The sequence below is a fragment of the Carettochelys insculpta genome, chromosome 12, assembly GCF_033958435.1.
Source record: "Carettochelys insculpta isolate YL-2023 chromosome 12, ASM3395843v1, whole genome shotgun sequence".
In the NCBI taxonomy this organism is placed as follows: domain Eukaryota; kingdom Metazoa; phylum Chordata; order Testudines; family Carettochelyidae; genus Carettochelys; species Carettochelys insculpta.
In genome coordinates this window covers 40,899,405-40,916,545 of record NC_134148.1, presented here as the reverse complement: position 1 = coordinate 40,916,545, position 17,141 = coordinate 40,899,405, and the positions used below count along the sequence as shown (strand labels likewise).

Genomic DNA, 17,141 nt, shown 5'->3' with positions numbered 1-17,141 from the left:
AGTACAGATGGGAGTCAATACCCAAATCTACTTTAATAAGTTTTGAAGTGAGCAATGAAAAGAACATATGCAATAACAGTTTAATAACAGTTTAATTTTGAAATACGGATACTGTCTTAGGACAATGAAGTCATTACGTGGACTTCAATGAGCTTTGGATCAGACCCACGCAATAGCACATTTCCTTCTAAGACTGATCACTATAGGCTTTGAAAATAATTTCAATCTTTTTAAATAAATGAGGTAAAGCTTGAAAACCAACATATTATACTGTGGGATCCAGTCAACACAACTACAGGGCTTTTTCACTATATGTAAAGGGGTGCTATCTGACAAAATTTTTAGGGTATCCGTATCTAAAACATTCTTTTAATACAGATAATACTATCTTGAGTCTTAGGACTGAACTCACCATGGCTATTGGGGGTGTTCACTATCCTTACACAAAATCTTCACTGATATTTATAACCCACTCAATGTAATGCAAAAGCTAACAGAATAATTCACATCCCACCACTCCAGATGTCCTTGTATCAACAGAAACAAAATGTTTCACAAAACAAATACGTAGCTTTTAATTATAGCATGCATGCAAATTTAGGAAATAATTTAAGCAATATTTTGCCAATCTAAAAGGTATTATCAAGAAAACGATTCTGCCTCACCAGTGAAAGCTACATGTCTTTTTTCCAGCACTTTATTTTTCTATTAGCACAAAAGACTGCATTAAACATCAGCAAAAAAGCAGAAAAAACTGTTACAACTTTGTAAAGGAATTCAGGATATGGTATTTGAAGGTGCCCTATCAGAAAACTGAAAATTATTAAAATAATCAGTTTACCAAAATATCAAGCGTACAGTGTCACTGTAAGCAATTATGCATCTTTTCAGTAATTCTCCAACAACCCTTCACAGAGACTTTCTGCATGAGGCAAACTACTGAATGTACCCATGTGTTGTAGATTGTAATATGTCATTTGAACTACGCAACTGGTGGATGGCCAGGCAGATGTTCACTCTGACATTTCTCAACCTTATGTGTCTTTTAATCCATTTACTCTAGGAAAAAAGGTAGCTAATGTATGCTCACTAATATATTAGAAGCCTAACTCTGATCTTTACCTGGTGTCAACTGGCACAGAACCAGTGAAAAAAAGGAGCACAGCTATGTAAATTTATAACAGCTGAGGACCTGGATCAGAGTGTAGGTTTAGTGGTAAGAAGGGTTAGCTGGTCAAGGTAATCCTTAACAGGGTGAGATACACAGGGTTTTGATCAGTCAGATGTTGTTAAAATTACAATTAGCCTAGGCTATAATAGGGTTTTATATGCTACTCACATTAAAAATCTTACTTTTTGTCCTTAGTAAAGACAAGGCCTGGGTGAGGCATGTCCCTCCTTTATACATAGAGAAGTAAAGGCACAAAAGTTGAAATAACTTACTCTAGCCAGGAACAGAATTCAACACAAGTGTCCTGAGTTGCAAGTCCTTGATCTAAATGTGCTACTCCTGAAAAATGAATTGGGTGTGCTTACAACAGATAACTAAAAACAGAATTCTCTCCCGATTAGAAGTGGATTTATCTGTCCCTAAGGCTAAAGGTATGTCAGTGAAGACATGGAAAAATCAATCTCTGTGGGCTTGGCAGTCGACGCTAGTACATCGTTCTGCCACATGGAGTAAGTAATGTGATTGCGAGCCCGAAGAGCCCTAATCTACCCCAGAAAACAAAGTCGATTCTGATACGTAAATTCTAGCTACATTAATGTTGCAGCTAGATTTGTTTATCTGGGACTGACTTTGGTACCTAGTGTAAACCAGACCTAATTAATTGATGTAGCCATTTCTCACTGAGGCCTGGAATATACTAGGAAGTTAGGTCAATTTTATAATTAATGCACCTACACCATCAAGCACCTTCCACTTACTGTAAGGGCTTTTAAAATCAACTACTGTACTCCACCTTAATAGCCGCGTCTACACTAGATGGCTATTTTGAAGCTGAAATAGACGTAAGACGGCAAGATGTCGAAATCGCTATCCCCATCAGAAGATGGGAATAGCGCCCTACTTTGACGTCCAACGTCAAACATATTGCAGAGGGCAGATCCATGCTGGGAGCAAGGCTGCAGCCACATAGCCGCAGAAGCCAGAGGAACAGCCCAGGAGCAGAATGCAGCAGAGTGGAGCTGGGGCTGGAGCATGCTGGATCTAGATGCAGTTGTCAGAAGAGGTGATTAGGGGAACCCTGGGTAGAGACCCAATGCAGAAGGATTCCACCAGCCAAGAGGTCTTGCAGGACAGACTGGGAGGGGCTGACACTGGGGAGAAGGGTTCTGCCAACCAGAGCAAGTGCTGACCTGCAGCATCCCTGCAGCACTGCTAGGCCTGAGAAGAAGGCGTGGGACCTGCAGGGAACTGTGAACTGCTCTTTCATTCCAGAGACATTGTTCCCTCTGTGTCGGAGCAGGTTGATGTGTTTTCCATCAACTTTTTACATTTTTATTCTTCTATTTTTTATTGTTGTTTAATAAATTATATTTGTTTTGAATTGTATGTAATCATCAGTAGGTCAGGAAAGCACTCAGCATAAAGAAAGGACCCTAGAGCAGGTATAATCTAGCCCCTGTTCCAGGTGACCATAACACGGGGGTTAAAGGTCAAGCCCTCAGGAATCCTGAGCCCAGCCTTGTTGGGGTTACACAGACTCTATCACACGGAAGAGTGGAAGGGGAGCCCTAGAGATCAGGGTGGCCTCACAATAAAGGAAGTAAGAGCAGGTATTCAGATCCTTTCACTGGTCCATTTCAACACGGTAGTGCAGAAACCAGGAAAGCCCCTCAATACAGGGGCCATTCCCCCAGCTTACAGTAGGAATGCTTTAATTTCAGGGTGTTTTTCTTTCAGTAATACATGAGCAATCATTTTATTTTCCAAATTATTTTTCTTACCCTCAAGAGAAGCGTTTCACAGAAGCAGCCACAAGAGACTTTTCTTCTGACCACAGCTTCCTGTCTGGGGATTGAGGGTTGGGGGTTAAAGCACTGACCCTCCAGCACCATCCTTTGGAAACACAAATGCTAGAGGAACAGGCCACTCCAAAGGAGAGGGGTCAGCCTTTAGCCCAGATGGGGCAGCAGCACACTCTAGTCCAGAAACTTTGAATTACGACTACGCAGTGAGGGGCTTGGTCCCTGGTTGCAGGACTTTGGACTAGGACTTGGGCCTCAGCCTACAGAGCAGGACTTGGGCTCAGTTCCCCAAGCTCACCTCACTGATCAACCCTGGCCCCCACTGACTATATACCCACCTCCTCATCCAAGGCTTAATTTATCCCTGGGCTTGACAGACTTGAGAAAATCTGCTGTGATATTTCTGTTTGTTAATGTCACTCTTCATAGCAGATTTACTGGTGAGTTGGCAGGCTCTGAAAAGTAATCTCAACATACTAGCATTGGGTATGAGTGTTAACAGCTAGAAATTCTTAAAAAAAATTGGGGGGGGGGGAAGGAGTGTGTGTTTGAGGGGTGGGGGAACCAAAACAGCAAAAGAAATTACAACAAGAAAATTACAACAACAAATAAAAGACTTTGCAAAGCACCTTTTTTGTGTTTCTATTTTGCTTAGGTCCAGTAAAGAATAGAGACCACTGTACATTATTTTTATTATTGAGTCTGAAAAAAACTCACATCCTACCTAACTATATTACTAGGTTCTGGACACGTGTATGTTCTTATTTATGTCTTTTCTCTAAAATTAATTATTTAAATTGGGAAAAAGATTGAGAGCTGCTACCAGGAAGAGCTGGTGGCTGCACTCTCAGGCTATTTTCAGCAATACATCCAGTGAGTACACTCAAAGTTCATCATAACAGTTTGGGAAGTGTCCTGATGACTGTTCCAAAAAGCCAACACAGCTTGCATGGTCAAGGTTCAGACAAATAAATTTCCCTTTCAGATATGATATTTCATATGTAGTGGCAAAGGCTTGAGACATTCTGCCATTAAAGCTGCAGTCTGCTACAAAATTCACCTACACAGGAAGAGGTGAAACAACTGGATGAATTCCAAAAAGAATCTTCAACACCAAATGTCAAGGGGTTCAGATTCTGAGTCAGTCATCTCCCATTTTTCTCTTAGCATTCTGTTAAGATTTTGTAGCCTGTTTTGGTTAAGTCCACGTTCCAGTCAGAAAAATTTCCAAAAACAACTGGTCAGACCCAGGCTCTGCCACACCAGCAGGACCCTAGCCTGGGCCAACCAGACCCCAATCTCAGACATACCAGAGCACCCCAGACCCCCCCTTTAATCAGTTAATTGTTTAAACAAAATAATTTCAAATGCCTAAATTATCTTTTAAAACAATATTTAATTTCCTAGTTGGCAATAAGTGCCAATGTTTTCCATCACACAGTGATTCCAAGTTTTCAACAATGGTGTGCAAATTCAAGTCATTCTGGTTTTTTGCCAGTCTCTTCAGAATTTCTGCTTTAGAATCAACAAACTCAGGATGATCTAAGAGATAGATTACCATGGTCTACATATTATTTTATACAACAGGCAGGAAAGTACAAGCTCATCCAATGCTGCATAACAAGTGTTCTCAACCAACAGCAGGCTCTGCACTCATCTTCCACTACGTAAAGTGGCCTTCAGCATGTATATGCGCCTGAAAATGACCCTGAATCTAATCATGTTAGATTGCATATCTTTCATTTCTTCTGTAGCAGTAGCTGCTGACTGTGCCACATTAATCAGATAAGCATGGCAGGTGAGGCATAGCAGCTCTGATTTCTGATCAAGTTTAATCTCCCAAGCAAACAGCAATATAGAATTGTAAACTATCTAAACTCCTACTTTCCACATGGGGCTACAACAGTGGTACCCCTAACTCACCCAGCAATATTGTCAATCTATCCAACTACACACTCAGCCCGGCAGAAGAATCTGCTCTTTCCTGAGGACTCTCTTTCAACCCAACCACCCCCACAAACTTGATACAGTGGTGATCTGGAAGCCTTCTTTCACCATCTACAACTCAAGGAATACTTCCAACATGACATTGAACAGTGCACTGACCCACAGGTACCCTCCCACCTACGGTAAAAGAAAAGGAATTCCTAAGGGACTCCCCCGATGGTCGAAATGACAAACTGGACCTATACATAGAATGCTTCCCCCAGCGTGCACAGGCAGAAATTGTGGAAAAGCGCCATCGCTTACCCCATAACCTCAGCCATGCAGAACGCAACGCCATCAACAGCCTGAGAAACAACTCTGACATTGTCATCCAAGAGGCCAACAAGGGAGGCGCTGTTGTCATCATGAATAGGACAGACTGCCAAAAGGAGGCTGCCAGGCAACTCCCCAATACCACATTCTACAGGCCTCTGTTCGAGGATCCCACTGAGGAATACACAAAGAAACTACAGCATCTGCTCAAGACCATCCCTATAAAAACACAAGAACAGATTTCCACAGCCACACCCCTGGAACCCAAACCAGGTTTATTCTACCTGCTACCCAAGATCCATACACCTGGAAATCCCAGACGCTCCATCATCTCAGGCATTGGCACCCTTACCACAGGATTGTCTGGAAATGTGGACTCTCTACTTAGACCCTATGCTACCAGCTTTCTTTGAGATACCACCGACTTCCTCAGGAAACTACAATCCATTGGTGACCTTCCTGAAAACTACATACTGGCCACCATGGATGTAGAGGCCCTTTACATCAATATCCCACATGAAGATGGACTCCATGAAGATGGACCCTATTGGAACATTATTCCTGATGAAACCGAGGCCCAAACGGTGGTGGAGCTTTGTGACATTGTCCTCACCCACAACTATTTCAGATTTGGGGACAAACTGTATCTTCAAATCAGTGGCACTACTATGGGCACCCGCATGGCCCCACAGTATGCCAACATTTTTATGGATGACCTGGAACAACGCTTTCTCAGTTCTCGTCCCCTAGTGCCCCTCCTCTACCTGCGCTACACTGATGACATCTTCATCATCTGGACCCATGGGAAGGAGGCTCTTGAAGAGTTCCACCGTGATTTCAACAGTTTCCACCCCACCATCAACCTTAGCCTGGACCAGTCCACACAAGAAATTCACTACCTGGACACTATTGTGCAGATAAGCAATGGTCACATAAACACCACCCTATACTGAAAACCCACCAACCGCTATGCTTATCTACACGCCTCCAGCTTCCATCCAGGGCATACTACATGATCCATTGTTTACAGCGGGCACTAAGGTACAACTGTATTTGCTCTGATCCATCAGACAGAGACAAACAGCTACAAGACCTTTTCCAAGCTTTCCTCAAACTACAATGCCCACCTAAGGAAGTGAGGAAACAGATTGATAGAGCCAGATGGGTACCCACAAGCCACCTGCTGCAAGACAGGCCTCGCAAGGAAAACAAGAGAACACCACTGACCATCACATAAAGCCCCTACCTAAGGCCTCTCCAGTGTATCATCAGTGATCAGCAACCCATCCTGGACAATGACCTTTCACTCTCACAGACCTTGGGAGGCAGGCCTGTCCTCGCCTACAGACAGCCTGCCAACCTTAAACAAATCCTCACCAGCCACTACAAATCACAAACCAGTGACTCTAGGCCTGGAACCAGCCCCTGCAACAGGCCTCGCTGCCAACTCTGCTCATATATCTACACCAGTGACATCATCACAGGACCTAACACCAACTATACCATCAGGGACTCCTTTACCTGCACATCTACTAATATAATATATGCCCTCATGTGCCAGAAATGCCCCACTGCAATTTACATTGGCCAAACTGGACAGTCTCTCCGTAAAAGAATACACGGACACAAATCAGACATCAGGACTGGTAATGTGCAGAAGCCTATGAGGGAACACTTCAATCTCCCAGAACACTCAGTGGCAGATTTAAGGGTGACAGTTCTGAAACAAAAAAATTTCAAAAATCAAATGGAGAGAGAAATCTCTGAGCTGCAATTTATTTGCAAATTTGACTCCATTAACCATGGATTAAACAGAAACTGGGAGTGGCTCGCAGCTTACAAAGGCAGTTTCTCTGCTCTGGGTGCTAATGTGGCCCCATTAGACTCTGACAAAGGCTCACATCCCCCTTTCTGATCTGACTTGTTTTTTTCCTCTTTTGATAAGTACTGTTGATCCTGGGCCATTTCCACCTTGCTGAATAGACCTTGTCAGCTCTGGCCCTCCCTCATACTGGGACCCCACTCTTTAAATACCCCTCTGAAACCATCCCCCCCCACTCATGCATCTGATGAAGCGGGTCTTTGCCCACAAAAGCTTATGCTCCAAAATATGTTAGTTTATAAGGTGCCACAAGACTTCTTGTTGTTCTTGAAGCTACAGACTAACACGGCTACCTCTCTGATACAATATAGAATCTGTGTTAGTTGTGGCAATATTTTCCCAAGTTAGTTGGTACATCTCCAACATGTCAGTTACATCAATAAAATGAGTGTCAGCAGAGGGGATGAATGTCACATCCACACAAACAATGTGGTTTTATTCAATCTAAAATCAAAAAATGAAATCAAAAGTCCAAGAATCAGATGGTCCAAGGTATTATAAGATTTGTAAAAAATCAGACAAGATATACATTTCCATCAATTAGTTACTTCAGTTTAGCTAGTAAGGTACCATCATTCTTTTTCATATATTGACAAGTGAGGTTATCTGCATTAGAAAGAGTTTTTGTTGCTGGACAGCATTGTTGCAGAAAATCACCAATAGGTCCATCTGCATTAACAGTGGTTGTCCAGCAACATAATTAGCATGCACAAATTCATTGACACAGCTGTGCTACATCCTCGCTTTAATTAAAGCCATGTTGAAAGTTCCTGATGTTGACTGTTAATCCTAAAGCTCACTTTCTTCTCTAAGTTTTTCTGTTGCTTATTTTTGATACACTCTTTATAGTGTCAGTGTCATACCTCAGCATTGCAGCACTCTCTTCACTTCCAACTTTACTTTTCTTAAAAATTTCTAACCACTAATTTTCTTGTAGACATTCAGACACATATCTGGGTTTTTGTTCCATGATCGATTAAATTCAGCAGTGCACTAAATGGATGCAGACAAATTAGTGAGCAGCATTTCCTTGTGAGCTAAATTACAGCATGTTATTAATACTGTTTGATTTTTCCAACATCCACTGTACAGGTGTTCTGTGTTTTTACACTGACAAACTGATTTTTCAGAGCTCCAAGATACAAAACACAAAGCATTAGTGTTTAATAAAAATAATTATCCCTCAAGACATTGAGTGGATTAATACAAAGGTATAAATCAGTGAAAAATGTACTACTTTAATAAAAATCTGGTAATTTATTAGTGGAAAATGCTGGGGTATCGTTTGGGAGAAGCAGCAGACACCCGACCCCCAAGAATCCTGCCACTGCAGGAGATTGGCTCCTGTCTCCCCTCCACCCAGGACTGTGAGGAACATAGGACACTTTATTTATGCATCTCTGGCTCTGGAGTTTCCCCATCTGCCTCCAGCCACATTGATTGAAAGTGTTCACTCTTCTCTTCCCTCTCCTTCCCTTTGGGCTGGCTATTCTTTGCTCTGTCACCTAGGAATGTTTCAGTGTAGGAGCAGCAGAGCTAAAAAATAGACATAAAAAAAAATGAGGAGTCCTGTGGCACCTTAGACTAACAGATGTATTGGAGCATAAGGTTTTGAAGACAAAGACCCACTTTGTCAAATGCATATTGTGGAAATTCCAGAGGCAGGTAACAGACTAACACGGCTACCCCTCTAATATTCATCAAAAAACAAACATGCTGTCATACCACAAACATCACTTAAATGAAACTTAAAACGTTCCTATTTTTCAAACCTTCAGGGGAATGACAGTACCCAGGGTGAGGTATGTATTCTTCCATTTAGTTTCACTTCGCATTTAGCTGAGAGACTCTTTCCTTTAAAATGGGCTGGGTCAGGTTACCAGGTAGGGCCCAAACTATTAACACACAAATGTTCATTCCTCAGTAGAACAATAATGATTCTAAGTACTTTTCCCCAGACATCTTTCCTACTGATTAGTGTGCAGAAACAACAAATCCTTGCCCTAAGCAGCCAATCATTTCACACTCATGTGTCTCCTGTACTATCCTTTTCTTCCAACAGGCAAGTAATCTTAGTTCCTGTTTACTTTTTAATATTTCTGATGGTAGCTGAGTGTCTCAAACTTGAGAAACTTCAGTGAATGTCATGGAGATAATGTTTATAAAGTCAAATCCTTAGAGAAACATTAAGATAGGAACCTCTTTTCTATCCTTTGTATTTATTCATAACCAGTGGTGAAAGTACAAATTTCGTACAGGCAGGGTCCATCTTCTACGCTAGGAACTAACTTAAAAGTTAACTTTGAAGTTAGTAGCTACTTCGAAGTAGCCTGCAGAGAGTCTACACATATTTCCCCTTACTTCGAAGTTAACTTTGAAGTAGGGAAGCCCAACTTGGAAGTCCTTACTCCATTCCTGGGCAAGGAGTAGTGCCCTACTTCGAAAGTAGGGTGTGTGTAGATGCTCAACTTCAAAGTTTGTTACTTCGAAGTAAGCAACTTCAAAGTTATTTTTGTAGTATAGACACAGCTGCAGTGTGCTATCACAATCTATCCCCACCCCAAGAGGGGGTGCTGCAATAAAAATGCCTGTAAGTAATTTAAGTGTTGAGTTGAGTGTGGGAAGATTAGGGCACAGGGCTGGGGAGTTTGGGGTGGTGCGGTTTCAGGAAGCAAGGGCTGGACATGTGGGGCAATGTTCCCTCTAAAATCTTCCATCCACAAGTGGAGTTAATTTTGTCTTGTGCACCAATACTGAGGTCATGTGTGTTTGTTCAGATGTGTGCCACCATGACAAAGCAGGCATACACACACACAAACCCAGAGGGAAGAAGGGAACCCCAGCCTAGTGACACAAACAGGCACACACTAGGGAAGGGGTAGCCCAGCCACACGCACGCAATAACAGGGACCAACAGGGGAAACTGCCCTGGGTCAGCCCTTCTAGGGCAGTTGGGATCTCCTGGCCCCTTTGAACTGCTGTATGGAGCACTTCACATGGCCTGGAGTAGCATTATGCCTCTCTGGCAGCTTGAGATGGTGCCTAAGGACTGACTGCCCCCAGCCCCACCCCTTCCAGGGACTTCAAACCGGGCCTCCTCTCACCCTGCCCTGGGATCCAGAATGGCTGTCAGCTCCATTGCCCACCACCTATCAAAACCTGAAATGATACCCCAGAGAAATTGCTGAAAACAGCAAACACTATAATGCAATGCTGCAATTAGCTGACAAAAACAAAGGAACAATCTGTGCTAGGGATCCCAGTCTTTCAGTACAGCTTTATTAGTATTAGGAACCACAAGAAACGGTTGGTTTCTAGGGTACACAAGGCATTGAATAAATCAAGATCTCTTCACATTACATAAAAGCAAATGGTTGTAGAATAAATTTTGTCACATTTGGCCCAATTCAAGCTATACCCCTCAATTAGCAGAACCTAAGTAATTAAACATCAATTAAATCTTAGACAAAAATACATTAAAAATTAAATAAAATCTGAAGAAAAAAGATACAACACACTAACACTTTTGAATCAACAATGTATTCACATTTCATCCACCACATATAAATTATTTATGTAATACCCTCTTTTGTGGAGGTTTTCTGTTAACGTGTAAATAGTGATTTTTTATTCTTAATTTGTAGTGCACAGATCAGTGTTGCCATGGTTATTAAATTTTCATTATCAGTAATTATGCTTCCTTTTACATGTCATTACTGAAACCACCATTAAATGTGAATTACTTATTTTACATAAAAATCTTTATGTAAAGTACATTATGTATCTTCACTGTAAATATTTCTTTAGCTATATTTCTTTTAAAAGTAATGAATTGCAATACATTAAAGAAATTTGACAAGATATCTAGAAAGCAGAGAAATATATGAAAACATGGAAATGCTGACATATATATGCATTTTAATAGTTTCAAACAGCTATTAAACTTATAATCTTCTTTCTATTTTGCATACATTCGTATCTATAATATTATGGTTCCTGAACTTGGTGATGAAACAGCTTTACGGTATCAGATGTAAAATTAGTTTTTAAGTGGTAGAGATGTTGTTTTGCTTAATTGAAAAGTGTCAATAAATGTTGTGTCATATTAAAAACAATAAATTATCAGATACATTTATTGTCTACAGTTATTACCTATCTGCATGGCAGACTGGAAAATGATTTTTTCACTTGCAATTTATATTTCTAAGACCTACTGAAATGTGACCCCTGAAATCCTATTATATGAAAATTGTTTTCCATGGGGAGGGTGGTTTCCTAGCCCTCAATTTATGGAAAAAGCATGAAAACATGACTTTAGACTAACCAAAAGGCTCAAAACTCAGAAGAATAACAGAATCATAGGTGACTCATGGTAGCACTCGGGAGGTGCACCACCTGCCTGTGCTCGCATCAAAATTTTATGTGATAAATCATCTGTTCCTTTCCTGTTCGCCTGGGTCCAGGAGGTGGAGCCTCCCACGAGGCTTGAGACTCCTCCCTGCAGTACTGTGAACAAGCGCTGGCCCTCCAGCTGCACAGGGGGCGGAGCACCAAGGCTTGGAAGCTCCCTCGGCTACCACTATAACTGAAGCATCAGGACCAGCTCACCCCACTGTGGCAAGGGGGAGCTCTGAGCCTCAGGGTCTGGATCAAGGCAAGCTGGCAACTGTGGTGAGGAGGCAGCTCATGAAAGCTCTGTCCCTGCACTCACTTGCAGGCTCCATGCCCATCACTCCTCCTGCCCCTGGGATGGGGGAAGACAGTGCCTGCTAGTACACCTGTGTCCCACTAGGAGCTGCATTAAGTAGGCACCCCCATCACTGACCCCCTCCCACTCAGACCCTGCACCCTCTTCCCAATAGTGAACCCCTGATTTTTAGCCCCAAACCAGAGTCAAGGGGGCCCCCACAAAATATACTAGCCTGTGGGGGGCAGGGGTAAGCCTTAAGCCTCAGCACAGCTCCCACCCCCATAGGACTGGAGCTTAAGGGTCGTGAGGTAACTGGCTTCTTTCCTGCTTCTCCATTGGGGGTCTCAGGTATGAGGTTTTTTTTTTCCTTTTTTCCCCCCTCCTTTTCACTTAGGGGCCAGGCAGTCAGGGTTTCTTTTTTTCCTTCTGCTTCTCACTTGTGTGTACCCCACAACTGATTTTTGTCTGTGTCAGTGGCCTGCAACCCAACAAACCCTGCTCTGGGTAGCTCTTTCTGCACCCCCTCCCCCAGCAAGCACCAGTCACCTATGAATAGAAAGAACTTATAAAGAATTATAGAACAAAGCTAACGCGTATCACTTTTGAATGTTTGGGGTTAGCAATAATGCCTGACAAGCAAATGGAGGCATCCTTAGCTTTTGCTTTAGAAGCTGTTGAAGCACAAGGCTTCTCTGAGTTTAAGTGGCTAACATTCAGCTTTATTGAATTCAATAAGGCAACAGATGAGCCAAACTGGACACCAGTAAAATCAGGTCCAGCAAAGCTGCTTGATGCAGCTAACTCTAGTATTTTATACCCTTACACAAACAAGTCCAGTGCCAGAGGCAATTAGTTAAACATAAAACGTTTTCAGAGAGAAAACGATTATTAGCAAGGAGGAATGGGTGTCAGGGAGTAGGAGCCCCAAATCCAAACAGTTCATTAACACGTTCCATAGAGCTCATCCTCCCTGCCATTCCCAAATAGGTGAGGAAAAGTTTAAGTTCTTGTGTACGTGCAGATATAAGAAATGTGAAATGGCTTCTATACAAGATGGCTTCCACAAAGCTTCCCTCTACGTGGCACTAAACATCACACAGGTAATGTCCAGGTGAGAGAATAAGATCCTTTGGGTTGGGAGGGACATCTCAGTGGTTTGAGCGCTACCCTGCTAAACGCAGGGTTGTGAGTTTAATCCTTAAGAAGGCCATATAGGAGTCTGGGGCAAATGGATTTAAAAAAAATTCTGTCAGAGATGGTGTCTGGTCCTACCAAAATGGCAGGGGACTAGACTCAACGACCTCACAAGGTCCCTTCCAGCTCTATGAGATGTGTATCTCCATATACAAGGCTTGAAAACTTCAGACAACAAAGCCCACAGGCAAGTGGGCAGGGGTCCTGAAACTGCAGATGTGAAGGATGCTGCAGGGCCAGCAGCAATTTCCATCACATCCAGGATTTACAGTTTGGTTCAATGGCTCTCAGCAACCCTGCGACGTAAATTGTTACACCACCCTGCAAGTGGGCCAATATCCTTGGGGAGCAGCCTCTACGGGGGCAGTCAAACAACTATTCACAGGCCACCCCAGTATTTAGCTCCATCAGCCTTAATTACTGAATTAATAATGAAGTACTGACTCACTCCTATGAAGCGGTCTCCAGCCACAACACAATGCTAAGGTGAGGCAGCATCATTCGTTAGGGCAGAGAACTGTCGCTTATGGGATTTAGAGACTCCGAGCAGACCTGACAGAGAAGCCGTTGAAAGACAGCGCGCACTTCCCTGATACTGAGATACCTGCCGACGCCTTTTCTGGCGCCCAGAAAACTCCCGAGCACGAAGGGGCGGGGAAAGCGCAAACGCGCTTTGTTCGACCTCTCGCGAGATTTCGTTTCTAGGGCGGCACTAGAGCCTAGCTTTGAAGCCGGGGTGCGGGAAATCGCCAGTTCGACCGTCTTCTCGCGATTTTTCGCCGTTACGCCTCTTTCAGCTGCGCGAGGATGCGAGTTGGCGCGCTGAGTTTGCCTTCCGGCCGGCGAGACTCGCTCCGGGCCCGTGTCAGCCTTAAGGTACTGAGCGTCTTTCCCTTGCTTCCCCTCCGCCTGTGGGACGGAGTGAAAGAGAAGCAGCCTCCGGGCGGCCCCATAATGTCAGGGGAGGCGGCTCTCATGGTGGCTTGCTTCCCTCAGACCTGCCCTTCCTTACCGCGTGGGGCGGGCCCCACTCCTGCCTTGGGATGGGCATGTCTGGCGGCCGCGGCTTTTTCTGTGAGGCTTGTGACCGGTCTGGCGGCCCGCGAAATCGAGCCCGGCCGGTCGGCCGGCCGCGCTGCTGCCTCACCTGAGGGCGAGATGCATCGCCAGGTTCTGTGTTGGGCACCTCGTCTGAGGCGGGATGGGGCTGAATTGCCGCGCGGCAGCCCAGCCCTGAGCGTGCCATCCCTGGGCCGAGCAGCGTAGCAGGGCTACAGGCACCAGGAGAGATGCCTGCAACTGAAGGAGATCGGAGACTCTCTCTCATGTAACTTACTGTGAAAACAAAAAGCAGTCAAGTCAACTTGACTTTTGTTTTGATAGTGTATGGACGAGCACAGCTTCCTCTGTATAACTTACTGTGGTTTTGGGGACCTCAGGGACTGCCCGAGCGGGTCAAGCTGGAGGCCTGTCCAACCTGTCTCTAGCCGTGCACGCGCTGCTTCAGCAGAAACCACTAAGGTCCCCATAACGGCTTAGCTACAGGGGAAGATTTGTGCTCTCACCCTGTTACTTCATAGCTGTATCATGCTTTGAAGCATAAAGATTTATACTAGAGCTTGTTGCAGTTTTTTTTCAGGAAATAGTGATTCTTTTTAATCAGAAATACTTCAGAATGTTTTCATTCTTTTGACAACTTAACTTAAGTGTTTTCCATGGAAAGCAGACACGTGTCATAAAATAAATAGGTTAGTTAACAATCCAGTACTTTTGTCAGACTCTTTTGATGGACAGTGTTTGGTCAGCACTGTTTATCACTTATTGACTGGACGGTTTAATTTATGTAAATGTCCCACCCTTTAGTCTCTTGGACTGATATCCAGCGTCCCCTGAGTTAACTCAAGAAATTTTCCATAAAATGCTGGTATCTCCAGATGTGAGAGAACTAATAAAAGATACACATTACAGCATGTTCTTCCCAGTCACCTTTTTTAACTATTGTAATGCCTGGCACTCTTTTTTACAGGGGAAGAACCTTAACTGAGAAGATGTTAGATCCACTATCAAACAACTTGTTTGATCTTCCTGGATATGAAGAAACAGAAGATGAAATGTTTCCACCTCTTCCACCTCCTTCCTCCCCAGGGAGGGATGATGTTGAAGGAGTCCTAGCCAATGAAGGTGATTATCTTCTAGAACTAACAAATAATAGTGTTATCAGGGCTCAAGGTTGTTTAAAGTTGTGCAGTACTCCCTTCTGATGTCATTCGGTTGCCTGCTTTGTCCGCTACTTGTAGGATTTTCTGGAAAAGCAGCCTGTTATGGCTGTTTGGAACCAGGTTGGACAGGCGGATTACCCTTACTCCTTGCAAGAAGGAGTACTAGCGCCAATAGGGGCACCCTCTGAGTTCAGTTTAGCACATCCCTACCTGACACACTAAACTGAACTATGGAAGATCAAGCGTGGCAGTGTCAGTCTTCCGCGTAGTGAAGATTTACCTACATAGAATATAAATTTTGAACAATTTAATACTGTACACAGCAATGATGATTGTGAAGTTGATTGAAGGTAGTGGAGTCAAAGAGTGGATATTTCTCAGGGGCTACATCTACACTAGCCCCAAACTTCGAAATGGCCACGCAAATGGCCATTACGAAGTTTACTAATGAAGCGCTGAAATGCATATTCAGCACTTCATTAGCATGCGGGCGGCCGTGGCACTTTGAAATTGACATGCCTCGCTGCTGCGTGGCTCGTCCCAACGGGGCTCCTTTTTGAAAGGACCCCGCCTACTTCGAAGTCCCCTTATTCCCATGGGGCTAGTGTAGACACAGCCAGGGAGTGTCTTTTTAATAAATGATGAAGTAACATTTGGCTGAATCCTCACAGGTTAACAAGCTGTTAAGTAAGCTTCACACTCTAGAGGCAGTATGGACTGAGGGAGGAAGGAGGAAACACAAAAGAGCCAGAGCAGGATTTGCTCTCGTCTACCTCCATCAGTGAATACTGTGTGGAAGCCCAAGTTAAGTTACTTCAATTCCAGCTATGTAATTAATTATGTAATTAACATAGCTGGAGTTGCGTATCTTAATTTGACATTCCCCTTTTAGCATAGATTTGGCTTATGTTTATACTGCATTTGTTTACTGAAAATAATTTCCCTGGAACGTAACCCCTGTTTACATTAATTCTTACAAGGAATTTGGATTTGCTTAAAAAAAGAAAATAGGTGCCTTGGGGTGAGGGAGGGAATTACTAGTTAATTGGACTTGTCTGTTATTTCCAAAACAGTGATACTGTAAAGTATTACTTTGTTGGTTATAGCCAAAAGGACTAAGATCAAGTGTAGTATATCGCTTCTCAGCCTTTTGTGGGCTAAGATCAAGTGTAGTATGGCTGTCACTCGGAAGGGAACTGCAAAGGTGAGGATCTGTAAGAGCACATCTGCAAGGACAAGAAGATTCTGCGGTCCGGTATGCAGTAACACGAGCATGAGGACTTCAATGATCAACGCCAGCAGTATTGGGAGCTGTGGTCATGATTTTCTATCTCCAGGGTTGCTGTGTGATGGAGATCTTCCATCTTCCAGGGACAGAACCTGGAGACTCGGAAACTACTGTCTCTGCAAAGAAGACTCTCATGGAACACATTTTGCTGGACCAGGGCTGTTCTGCTTCCCTGCCAAAGATCCCAGTTGCTGCTCCAGACTCTCTTGCTTCAGACAGGATGGCAGCCAGAGGATCCTCTTGGGATGCAGATGCTGCCTGTTCTGCTGCTGCTCCTTTGGCATCTCATCCGGACCCAGGAGCTGCCCTGTGCCTCGCTGTCCCCAGAGGAGTGATCCCCGAGAAATCTCCTGGGCTGGACTTGCCTCTTCTCTGTTCCACGTTGCCTCTGGACCGAGAAACTGCTCCAAGCTCTGTTACCCCAGGAGGATGGGCCACGGCAGTACCTCCTCCATTGGCTGGGTCTCCTGCTTGCTGTCCTACTGCCCGCTTGGCTGCACTCCTGGATCCGGAGGCTGTTCTGTGCCCTGCTACCTCAGGAGAATCAGTTGTGAAGGGACCCCTCCCACCGGACCGATCTCCTGTCTGTTGCCCTGTCACCACTCCAACAACAACGACCCTGGACCTGGGAGCTGC

The 17,141-nt window shown here is 44.0% G+C and overlaps 1 protein-coding gene across 2 annotated transcripts in view; it reads left to right on the top strand.

Moving 5' to 3' along the window:
- Positions 1-13,775: 13,775 nt before the first annotated feature.
- TIPIN (TIMELESS interacting protein) overlaps positions 13,776-17,141 on the top strand; it is a 38,814-nt gene continuing 35,448 nt past the window's right edge. For both annotated transcript variants that reach the window (XM_075006394.1, XM_075006393.1), the window contains exons 1-2: positions 13,776-13,874; positions 15,025-15,179. In XM_075006394.1, the coding sequence (XP_074862495.1) occupies positions 15,047-15,179 (133 nt within the window). In that variant the 5' untranslated portion in view covers positions 13,776-13,874; positions 15,025-15,046. The remainder of the gene's footprint in view (positions 13,875-15,024; positions 15,180-17,141) is intronic.